The 12627-nt window shown below is 38.6% G+C and overlaps 1 protein-coding gene across 4 annotated transcripts in view; it reads left to right on the forward strand.

Annotated features, from left to right (window-relative positions):
- Positions 1 to 12627, forward strand: part of KLHL2 (kelch like family member 2) — a 56676-nt gene that overhangs the window by 10863 nt on the left and 33186 nt on the right. For all 4 annotated transcript variants that reach the window (XM_068681166.1, XM_068681165.1, XM_068681164.1 and 1 more), the window contains one exon: positions 748 to 869. In XM_068681166.1, coding sequence (XP_068537267.1) covers positions 748 to 869 — 122 coding nt within the window. The remainder of the gene's footprint in view (positions 1 to 747; positions 870 to 12627) is intronic.

The raw sequence follows: 12627 nt of genomic DNA on the forward strand, positions 1-12627 counted from the left end.
CCCAGATGTGTGGTTGGTAGCCACAGAGAAGGTGTAGTCCTTTCTTCAAAATGTATCCTTAGGCAATTACTTTGGATGCAAACAAGATGTTGCATTTTGAGAAACATCATATTTTAGAAGGTGGAAGCTATTTGCAGGACTTTCTGTGAAGATCAGCAATGGCATACAGCCAGCATGTCAGCCTCCACAAAACAAGATCTAACAAGTTTTCCCTTGCTTTCCATTTTATCTTAGTTTGAGTTTTAATTCTTAAATCAGATCTGTAGCAGAAGGAATAATAAGTAGGCAACCCAAGTACGTATGTTAATTTTTCTGTGGGGATAGAATTTTTCTTTTTTAAGTAAAATGACCCCAGACTGCATTTGGTATGCTCCTTCAATTAAGAAGTTAATAAAGCAAGTGTATATAATGGATTGCTTTGCCAGCAAAATGTTTTTGTATGTGTTTGAATCGAAGGGTCTTACTTAGGTTTGAAAACAATATTTTACTGATATTGTATACTGGTAAAAATAGGTTAGCAGTAGTAAAAGCCTTAACCCAGGTAGCATTCACGTGATGGTAACAGCAGCTTCATTTCTCTTTGGAGAGAGGAAGGGAGGGAAAATTGAGTTCTTCTTAAAGTTGCTTTATTGTTACAACTGATGATACACAAACATCTCTGTTGTAGGCAGGAGAAATTAATATTAAGCTCTTAAATTTGACCTGTGTTTCTACCTAATTTATTTGACTACCAAACTGTATTTGTAGGTGAGATGAGTGAAAGCCGAGCAAAGAGAGTTCGAATAAAGGAAGTCGATGGTTGGACCCTCAGGATGCTTATTGATTATATTTACACTGCTGAAATCCAAGTTACAGAAGAAAACGTGCAGGTAAGAGTGAGTATATTTTCTACAACAACAGAGGTGTAATCCACAGAATCATTTAGTTTGCCAGTGTGGTTCAACTCTGAGGGAAATCTCTTCTGCAAACCAGAAGTTTTTCAGACCCTGTGCCTATAAAGTCATACTGTTTAAATTCTGGTTCACGTTGAAAGACCATTGAAATAAATGAAGTCTGTTGACTTTAATGGGCTTAACAACCAAACCTCATGTAATACAATAATATAGATGGTCTACTCAGCCTAAAAATTAATGCTGTCAGCCACCTCTGTACCAGCCTCTCTCTGATACTTTAGTGTGATTTACATAAACAGAGGTAGATTTGTTCTTAAATGTAAAACATGTAGTCCAATTAGTGTTCCGTTTGTCAGATTTTTTTTTTTGGCCAGCCTTCAGAATAAATTATTTTTCCTGCTCAATCCTGTACCTTGCCAATGGCCTGTCATGCAGGAATTTTTAGCTTGTTCTGATTATTTTTTTAAATCAACCAATATCTAGCATGAAGGCTTTTGCCCATCCCACACAAGTAGAGCTAATCAGTTTTTCTATTCAGCTGTGCCAAAAGCTAAAACTTCAATTAGAATTGAACAAACATAAGCTTAGAAAAACAGAGCTTACGTTTTCTAACCACAGATCCTGAAGACAAGGTAGATTTTACTTCCACTACCTTCTGAGATTCAGCTTAGATTTTTTGGTAAGTTTAAAAGTAGTTACATAACAGGTGACATACTTAATTTTCGTGTTTTTCTTGTTGCTTCTATGCCCATGTTTCTGCTTTTGTTCAATGCTAGCAGTCATTTTGTTGCTCTTGCAGGGCATGAATAATGTTGCTATATTTGGCATTGAAAACTTCTGTTGTGATTGTGCATTCTGAAATTATTGGTTTTTAGTGGGCATTAGGCTGAAATAAATAGCTTCTTGGCTGCCGAATCAGGTGGAGTCACTGCTAGTTATACCTGTGCTTGACTGAAGACATAGAAATAGGATTTCATACTACTAACTCAAAATATCCTACTACTAAGCCTTCTAAGTATTCAATCATACCATAAGGTTAACTTGTTACCTTCTTAAAGAACTGTTTACTTTTGATCTGATGATGTCTATATGTAGTGAAAAATCTTTCTGAAATTATGCTGTCTTGCCCATCCAGTGTTTGTACAAACCTGTTTTACCCTGAGCGAGATCCAAAGGTATCAGAGGTTGCCGAGTAGATCTTCTGGGCTTGATCTTGCTGACTTTTTATCCTTAAAGCAGAATATTCTGTCTTGCTGGCACATCTTAATGGCCGTAATCTGGTACTTCTGGTGTGTAACATCACACTGCATTTCAGAGGCAGCCTGCTGTGTTCTGTCTGTAGGTATTGCTTAGGAGACGGCAGTTTAACCTGATACTGTCAATGATAGCTCTTCTTTGTTCATGGGGAGTAAAAGCCAGCATTCTCTTTCTTTCTCATACAAGACCCATTCAAGACCAGAAACCTCACGGTTTAAAACTCGTAAGTCTGATATGGCTTTTATTTTCATAGCTCCAGATTATCTGCTCCTTGAAGATAAATAATGATTTTGAGGTTGGTAAAATAAGTAATGTGGTGCGGTGAGGGATATTACAAGTTTGTGGTTACTTAAGTACTGGGAAGACAGTCAAGCTTTTAAGTGAATTTGGATTTATGGCAATATAGTTGCATTTTAATGTTGGTATCAAATATACTTGTAATATTGTAATGAATGTAAAACTTTCCTTCCTGTGTCACCTTCACCATCTTTGTTTTATTAGTGCTAGCATGTACTGTTTATTTGCATTATGGCAGGAACAAACACAGTGGCAAAACACCAATACACTGAAGCAAGTCTGTTTCCTCAAGTTTGAAAGTCAAGGTGGGAAAACTGTGAATTTCTGAAAACTTTGAATCCTAGCACAGGCTCGCAGGCTTCACTTGAGGTTGTATTCTCTCCATAAACATGTTACATGCTTTAGTGCTCAATTTTGTTTCTAAATGTATTGCTTGAAGGTATTGTGAAATAGTGTAATGGTTCAGAATTTATTTTGTTGAAAATATAGTTCCATGATAGCCTAAGATGCCATGCCTCACTTTGTATTTGTGCTAATGTGCTTGACTGGGGCTTCAGCTTGGAGGTAGCAGCTTATGATTCTCATTCTGATATCCTTCATGGGATTTCAAGTGTGTTACTCTGCCTTTTTGGGTTATGCATAGTAAGAATTAGTGTTGAATTCATTTCTAATAAGTGATGTTTGAAAAGAGTGTGAACACTTCACATTTAAGTGATGCAGAATTGCTAAGCAGAATTTGGCACTAAAACAGTTACACTGTGTATTCATGAATGTGGAGTAGCCAATCTCACTGGTCTTTGTCAACAGCTGAGTAATGAGAAGCTTCTTTCATTAATACCTTACTTGATTTAGACATGAACAGGAGAGTTGTCCCTTAAAGCTTCTTTCAAAGTTCCAAGTAAGAACCCTTCTTTTTGCTCCCCACTGTTGTGTTCTCACTTGTATATTTTTGAGCAAGACGGACCTAGAAAAGTCAGGTGTAATCAGTGACTGAGGAGAAAAATGTATTCACTTAGTGCATCAAACTGGAGGAGGCCCTCAGCGCTGGTTATTATTTCCGACATAAGTTAAATGTAGAAGAAAACAGTTGTTCTTTTCTGCAGTTCTTAGTTCAGTGTCAATCAGTTTTCCCCACGCCCCCAACAGTTAGACAGCTGGTATATGAAAAAGATGTATGTTCTCCATTTTATTCTAGTATTTGTCCTTCATTTAAAGTTACTTATTTTATCGTTCCTCAGTAATGGCACTCACTTAGCATAATGCTATACCAGTGTTTCTGTCATTTTTACTTATTATGTCACATTTTCCTACATACTCAACTCTGTTCTCCTTTTTTCCCCAGAAATGGCATTAGCTGTCAGACCTGATGCTGTAGCACATACTCATGTTTTAAGAAGGGATCATAAAACTTAATGTTTTCAGAAGGCAAATCTACTTTCTTGCACATGAAATTTTTTCAATTCCCATATAGGTACTAACTACATGCAGTGCACAACGTGGGGGAGTTAGTTACTATAAGAAGCTCATGCATGAGTAACTCTCCCACACTATGCATTTCAGCATGTCTTTAGTCAGCCTTACACCTAGGGTAAGCCGAGCACAAATATATCAGGGCAGGAACATGAGAAGAAATTCCTGCATATTACATCTTCCTGAATAATATATATTGCCAATACATGAACACACAGTATAGATTATGTTTCCTTTATAACTCTCAACTGTTTGTGCACAGATTGCCATCTGAAGCATAAGGCACGCGTCCGTTCGTACTGTGTCCTAGGGCATGGTGATGAGAGTTTCCAGCATACTTCACTCGAGGTGCTCTAAGGACAGTACTACTTTTACCGTGCCTAATCTTTACTGGGTACTGACTGAAAGGCAAAAATAAAATTTTGTGCAGTGTGTTACATTCCTTGTTTGTTCTTCTCCTGAACATTAGGATAACTCAGGGTCAAAATACTGAGAATAAATTTTTATATTTAGAAGTGGTCTGTTTGTGATGCATCACCTACGGTTTTATGTGGGTTGGACATGTAAAAATGATCTCTGTTTCAGGACTAACCATTTATTCTGAAACTGCTGTATTACCAGAATATCCAAATGGCTCACAAAATTGTGTTTTTCCTTAAGCCTGTTTTTTGTGATGGTTTTGGATTCCCTCCTTCAGTATCCTTTCCACTAAGGGACAGATACACCAGTTTATTGGATTTTAATTTAAAAGGGGGGTCAGGATCATAGAATGGCTTGGGTTGGAAGGGACCTTGAAGCCCATCCAGTTCTAATCCCCAGCTATGGGCAGGGACACCTCCCACCAGACCAGGCTGCCCAAAGCCCCATCCAGCCTGGCCTTGAGCACCTGCAAGGATGGGGCATCCACAGCTTCTCTGGGCAATGTAATCACAGTGAGATTACCAGTTCAAGAAATCATGGCACATCAGTTACACAACAGCAGCTGTTTGTGGTTTTACCTTCAACAAAATATAAAATGATTTAATGTAAGAGAGTTTGTAAGACTCGCATTACTCTACTTTGTATTTGCTAGTCTTTGAGCGCTTACTGATCAAATTAGTATAGTTGAAATTCCAGTGAGCTTCAGAGCAGGACTGTGTCTGTATTTGAACTCAGAGTCAAAATACTTCTGGGTATATTTTGATGCTTACCAAGCTTTATCCTCAAATGAGATGTTGTGTATACAAACTGGTGATTAAACTAGCAGTCTCTTTGTAAGTTAGCAGCATTGTGATGTTAGAGCATAAAACACATGCTGCATGTTTCTTGAAATTACAGTTGTTTTAGATACCCAACTTTGAATGTTTTTGAAGAGTTTCTAAAGCCTGCCATTAAATTATACCCCTTGAATACTGAGGAGCATCTCATTTCCCATATTGGATGAATGGATGCCCATTACCTTCCAAAGGGTTATATTCAGTTTTCTTTTGAACGTAGCAGACTTTCCAGTTTAGATGAGGTAAACTTTTCCTTTCTAGAACTGAAGGCTGCCTGTCTTTTACAAACTCATGACTGGGCATCGTAAGAGGAGAGAGTTCATTTAGGTGCTTGAACAGAGACATGCATTCTGTGTCCTGGAAGCGTGCCTGCTGCTGTGTAAGTAGGTGGGAGAGATAAAAGAAATATTTATTCTACCGAACTGAATGCTGTGAAGCTTTCATTCAATCTTATCATAAGGTAGGTTCTGTTTTAAATATATTGCCATACATACAGTTATATATATATAAATGCGTGTGATGGTAACTGCTTTGAGCCAAGGGAATGCTGAAACTGCCTCCACAGGAACTTGGCTGTTCTCCTTTAGAGAGCCTATGAAAGAGTTGCCTGGAAAAAAATGCTGCAGTTGGTTTAGGAGCCTAAGAAAGGCAAGGAGGGAATGATTGTGATCTTGATGATCATGCTGTAAGTGATGATCATAAGTAAATGCCTACTGGTCATGATTAACACTTTGAATATCACCAAGACCAACAATTTATATAGGTCCAACACCTCCTCAGTCAGGCACACCACTGAAATGTGGTACTCCTGAAGATAAGCTTATCCTGAATTAACAGCAATCTCTGAATGGTTTTCAAATAGAGTGTTATACACTAGATAGTGCGGCTTGGTGATGACAGTGTGGGTAATGATAGCAAATTTCCTGGCTCGAAACAGTCAGTCTTCTAACAGACGCGTGTTAACTTAATAAAACTGTGGTACCACAGGTTAAATTCGATATCGCTTAAGTTTGCAGGCTGGCTGTTGATAAAGGCTTTCTGTTTACCTCAGTTTGCCTCTGTTTGGCGACTACAATTACTTGGTGACAGCATTTCGAAATTATTCTTCAGGCAATACTTGGACTTCCCCTCGAAGTCTTGGATATATTATTTATCAATTGAATACAAGTAGATGTATCTTTTAAGACAGTGCCATCACGTCTCTCTCCACAGTACCAGGTCAACTTTTTCCAAAGCCTTTCTAGAAATGCCACTTGAATGTTTTGTGATGAGAACAGAGCATGGCCAAACCTGTGGCTGTGTATTCTTCCTGTTTAGCTGCTGCTGTTGGAAGCAACATCCTGGGCCACACAAGCATCTTTCTGAGCCAGCAGGGCTTTTCTGAAGAGGCTTGTTGCTAAGTTTGGCGTGCTTGTAAATGAGAATGAAGTTATTGGTCAGAAAATACTATTGCTATTGAATAAAACAGTGATTTTTTTTTTCCTGGTAAAGAACACATTTTGTGTAGTAAGAGCATTTACTGTAATCTGTTTCTTATGCCCTCCTGAAATAGCAACAGAAAAGGTGAAGCAGTATCACACTGATTTCTTTGTCAGTAGTTGCATTAGATTTTTTTTTTTTATAGAAATATCTATGACTGTAATGTAAGGTATCATTGGCAACAGCTTTTGAGCTGAAATCTGTCAATTGGTGTTTCCTGTGCTGGGGATTTAACTTGACAGTAACTCTCGGCACACAGTTTTTTAGACAGACTGTTAGGCCAAATGTTCATTAAGACTATACAGCCATTTTTCAAGCTGTTCATATAGGTTTATTTTTCTGAAGTGATATTGAATGTGCTGTAAACATAACATTTTGGACAGATTTGGCTGATGACAATTGATAGAGTTGCTCTAAAATGTTTTTTATATCCATGTATGGTTAAATAACATGAAATGTGAAATTGTCACACTGTGTGGCTTGTCATCACCACCCAAACAAAAGTGGTCTTTTGTACTGTGCTCTGGTGCCCCAAATTGGCACAAATGAAATATTGTTATAATATTTTAACCTGTTATAGATGTGATAATCATCCTGAATGCTGCAACCCACCCCTGCAGCAAGTACATGTCTGGAAAATTTTAGCTAACATGAAGGGCCAAGTGTTAAATTATATACCTGGGCCCTTCTTCTGTGAGTTCCTGTAGATAGGAGATATTTTTTCCAAGATACAGCTTTTATAAATGAGATGCAGGCACACCACGTCTCATCAAGCAGAAGTGTTAATGCTCTGACTAAATTGTGAGTTGCATTATTTTTCTTTTTAGATGAAATATCTCTCTGTCAGATACGTGTGATTAACACCGTTGTCTGTAACTACTGCTTCAGCTACTGAACCATCAACTTAGAATCAGGGCTAAACTTCAGAAATGCCAATACCGAACATTTCTCTTAATACCACCCAGGTATTTGAAGACTGTTGTGTCCTAGAGCGCAGTCACCCAGCTTTACTGCTTGCTCCTTTCATCAAGTTCTTGGGCTTTGCCCTTGGGAGAACATTTTGGGAAGAGAGAAAAAGGGAAGGCTGAAGGACAGCAGTACGTATTGAGATCTTAAGGACAGAGGGAGAAGGTATCTAGACTGATTCTTTCAACTTCTTGAATGATGAGACATCTTTAGTGTTCCTTTAACAATCTTTTAGGTGATAACTTGTGTAAAATGTTTGAAACCAGCCCTCCTCCCCCTGTATCCCACCAGTGCAATATGAATGGCTAGGTGCTAACTACTGAACCTTGATGTGATGGGTTGCAATCCTGCTTGGTTCTGAATGGATTGCAAAGCTGGTTGTGATCCTCAGCTCCCTCAGGTTCCGTAGCTTGCACCAGTGGGTGTTTGCTGGACTTGACTTGATCTTGAAACCTTTTTTATGCTGTACCTCATCATATTTCAGTTTACCATCATTTTTACACTCCCTCAATGGTGACCTAGAGCTTTCTGTCCATAAATAAGCTCTCTTTTTTTTTCTTTTTTTTTTTTCTTGTGGTTGCAGGCAACTCCACTAATTCTTGAAAGTATTTTTCTCTTAAATGGAGTTTTATGTAATAGAGCTATTGAGTATCAAAAGATATTACTTGTTTGTGAACTTGACACAGTAGTATTGAAGCTTTAAGAAGAGATAGAATTCTTTATAGGATCATTTTACAGAGCTTTAGAAATAAACAGGCTTTTGGTCTTTCTGACTATCATGGCTGTGATGGCATTGCTACTAAATTCTGGAAATCCTTGCAATTTAGAAAATGTTGTAACCAAAGTGGTTCAAGTTAAAATATTTTATAAAATTAATGACTTCATGATTAAAACTGAATTATAAAATCACTTAATCCTGATGTGGATTGAAACCTCTCTTTATATAACAATCTAGACTTTCATTTTTATTATTTTATGCCTGCAGAGTTCTAATAACATTAGGGGATAGCTTACACTGCACAGAGGCATTTAGACCCAAGCACATGTGATGAGTTTCATTACAAAATCTATTAATAGAAACCTTAAATTTTAGTGGGCAAGAATTTAATGTTGGACTTGACAGTATGCCTCTTTAAATGTCTTGGCCATCTCGGAAGTGTACCAGTGGAGCACCATTGTATTTTGCTTTTATACATATTTTAGATGTTATGCCTCAAGCAGCCATCTGGTTACCTCTTTTGACCCATTTTGTTTGTATATGTGACAAAAGCTTTGAGGATTTTAATAATATGGGGGCAAAACTAATACGTGGCTTAGCTGGAGGAGAGACAGGCACATTTCTGGAGTTTGTACGTATTGTAACGCAAGTTAGGCAGCAGTAAAAGAACTAATTTTTGCAGTGAAAAAATCCTACCATGCATTCTTCACTTGCTTGTATGTGGCTATGTTTCAAGAAAGTGTGTGTAGGAGGGAAGGGAAAGGAGAATGGTGATCTTTCTACAGGTGTATCTTATTACCAATAAAAGCTTCATTAATTTGTGCTCTAAGTGAGTAAGCTCTGCATAAAAGAGCTGTGGTCTTGTGCTGAGTAAAATACTGAGCAAACAGCTTTGTGGGGAACCTTAATATTTTGTTCTATGTCAGTTTTTAAATGTGTACTGAATAGTATGTTTTGACTACATTTTTTTTTCCCATAGCATATCTTTTGTGGTTTTAGCTATTATGTATGTGTAGAGTAGAAACTGCCTGGTTTCTGGTGCACAGTATTCATTTATTATATAAACCCTATCTATTCTGCATATTCTGCATGTTGTCACTCTCCTTTCTATGTTTTATTTTTTTAATTTTTAAAATTTTTATTTTCTAAGAGTGCAAAACTGGTGTGTTTGGTTTGGCCGAAGGTATGCCCCAGAGCCACACACCATGCTGGTAAATGTTTGATGTCCCGCTAAAACATTCCCTTTTTTTTTCCCCTTGGTGACGTGATGGAAGGATGGATAGCACACTGTCTACTTCGCAATAGGAAGGTATTGGGGCCTGCTGAATCTGGTAGCAAGGCTGCTGCACCTCCATGTCCCCAGGGTCCAGCCAGCAGGGAGGCTGAGCATGTCTTTTTGATACAGACATACTTCTATACTGCGTGGCCAACTGCAGAAATGCATGCAGGCAGAAATATTTTGCACTCACACAAGCATGAGCAGCACCAAAAGCTTCACCCACGGAGAACTTTGGCTGATGAAGGGTGAAGGTCTGTTAGTGGCACGTATATACATGTACACAAACACACCCTTACCCCTCAGTAGCTGACTTACACAGTCAGTGTAGCTGTCCCTGGTGGATCCTGGCTCTCTCCAAGTGCTCGCACCTGGGCACATGAGCCTCAAGGCCTGCAGCCCTAGCCTTGGACACAAGTTCACACGTGTGTGCATCCCTCCAGTAACTGTGCTAAGGTACTTGGTCTGTCTAGTACCTGGCCCAGGATCCTTGCTTTCCCTATGTGCCCCATACAAGTGGGGGTCTCATTTGTTCTTTCCAAAACCACCTTAATCCCTTCCTTTTCCTCACTTCTGTCTTCAGTTGGACTGTATTCCCTCAAAGTCTCCTGTACACGACTGTGCAACAAACACTTCCTGCACTGTGGTGCTAGACCTAGAGAAGACCTTCCCATGTTCCATTTTGTGCAACAAGTGCTCCCCTCCTCCCCCAGCTCATAATTCCTGCTTCTTCGTTTATTGATAACATTCTTTGCTGTTCCCTCTCCTTGTTTCATTAGTTATGGATGACAGGCTGAAGTTCCAGGAGGGAGGGAGCAAAGGGAATTTGTAGAGAAGGCAACTGCTGTTTCTGTACAGATTTAGCTTTGGTTAAGACAGAAATAATTGATGGCAGGAGCATGAGAACCAGGAAAAGCAGGTGTTATACTGGTATGACATCTGCTGTTCCCTCAGATATTCACGTTTTTACATCTCTGACCTTTATTTCCTCTAGATACCTCTGCTATTTCTCTGTTCTCTAAGTGATGCTTTATTCACATCTTGCTGGCATTCTCCAGCCGATGAATCTTTTTCTTTTTCCTATTATCTGGCTGAATGGGAGATCCCAGAACTTTGTTCATAAAGAAGATTGGGTGGGTAGAAGGGAATGAGCCTTAGAAGAATGAAGAGAAACCTGGATGGAAATCAGAGCTGTCTTATCACAGTTTGTAGCTGTGAAAAAGAAACGCATAAGGGACAAACAGAACTGAGATGTAGCACAAGAGATAAAGGTGAATCTTAAATCTTAATCTTATTTCGGTTTTACTGGCTGAATCACAGAGTTTCCCTATCTTGAAATCTTTGTTCCTTCAGAAGATGTTTTGAGGGTCAGGGAAAAAAAAACAACACCTGTTTCTGCTTATTTGGAAAAGAGATTTTTGGGCAGAGAAGATGAGGAGGCTTGTAGCTTGGCTTTGTCAGAAAGGTCTAAGTAGGATTCAAGGAATGAATCAGAAACTCATGGAGGAGGTGATGAGGTGAGACAGAAGTGGGGTTGAGACAGGGAGTACATGATAGAGCAGATACTGATCTGTAATCCTGTTTTTGAGAAGCATGTGATTCTGATTCCTGTGGGAGGTGAAGGGGAAGTCACTGAGGGATTTAAACAGGCATGTTTTATTTAAATTATAAAAATAATAAAACACTTTTACTCAGCACTGCAGCTCTAAATAGAACAGCTGTTCATTTCCTGCATATTGTTTCTTTAATGAGTGATTTAGAAAGTGTGTAGGCTGCCAGGGCCATGCATGAGCAAGGTGCCAAGAACTAATTAAGGTAGAAAGTCCCAGTTATGCCAGTGGGCTGTGCAAGGTGCATGCTCTTACAGATCAAGGATAGGTTGAGAGAATGGGTCTGAAGGTGAGGACTGAAGCAAATGAGTAAGAACATCAGGTCACTAGGACAAAAATAATTTTATAGACACCTAAAAAAATTCTTGCCATACCCATAAGGAAGAGAAATCTCTAAAGTGAGGTAGCTGAGATCGCATAGAAATGTTTTATTTTCTAGCTGGCTATTCATTACAGTTTCAGTTCATGTCTTAGTAAATCAGTACAATGCCACTAGTGATCCCGAGTATTAGAGAGACTACAAGGTGTTTTTTTGCTTAAAGTCAGGTAACATGAAGGAATTTCAAACTATGTGTGTTTTCAAATTCTGAGTTGTGCATAGCTCCTATAAACCTCCTATGAGGTTTGAGTTCTTTGACTGGTCCAGAAATAACTGCTTCAAAGGCATATGAAAGTCAGGTTAGTTGTAGTCCCTCCTAAATTGTCATGTGATGAGCAATAAATAGATCGAAAATCCCTAGGGAGCACAGGAGGAAATAGGAATAAATACTAGGTTTTCACTGTATCAAAATGGTTGTATTGTGTCCACAGAAGGATAGATTTTTAATTGTTTTTTAAGAGAGGCAAAAGATGCAGATGATAAACTGGTTTAAAGATATTCCAAGACCAGACAAAAATAGATTTCACTTCTTTCTAGCTCAGCTAGATGTTGGGCTAGCATGATGGCAGACCAAATTAAATGTTGGAAGGTGTAAGGTAATGCATGGAAAGAGAAGTTTGAATTACTCCTACATGTTGCTGCGTTCTACATTGACAACTTTTCCTGGAATAGACCAGCATACTCTAGCCACTTCAGAAAAGCTTCTGCTCATTGTGAAATAGTGGCTTTAAAAAGAAGCTTACAAAGTGGTGTAGCAGCTTGTGTGCATCGTATAAATCAGTGTTCTCACCTGTAATGCTTTGCTGGATGGTCTGACATATGACAGAAATAACACATTAGGCTTAAAAAGCTGTTAAAGGCACGGAAAAGCTATCATTTAGGAGAGGAAGAGAATTCGGGCCTTTTTTAGTGTGACTGTGAGATGACTAAAGGACGACTCAGTATTTTTCCTCCAAAATCTGTTTCAAAGATTCCACTTCATCCTTTTTAATGGTAAAAAGATGAGTTATTTACTTATGCTGAAAG

The sequence above is a fragment of the Anas acuta genome, chromosome 4 (genome assembly GCF_963932015.1).
Source record: "Anas acuta chromosome 4, bAnaAcu1.1, whole genome shotgun sequence".
NCBI lineage: Eukaryota > Metazoa > Chordata > Aves > Anseriformes > Anatidae > Anas > Anas acuta.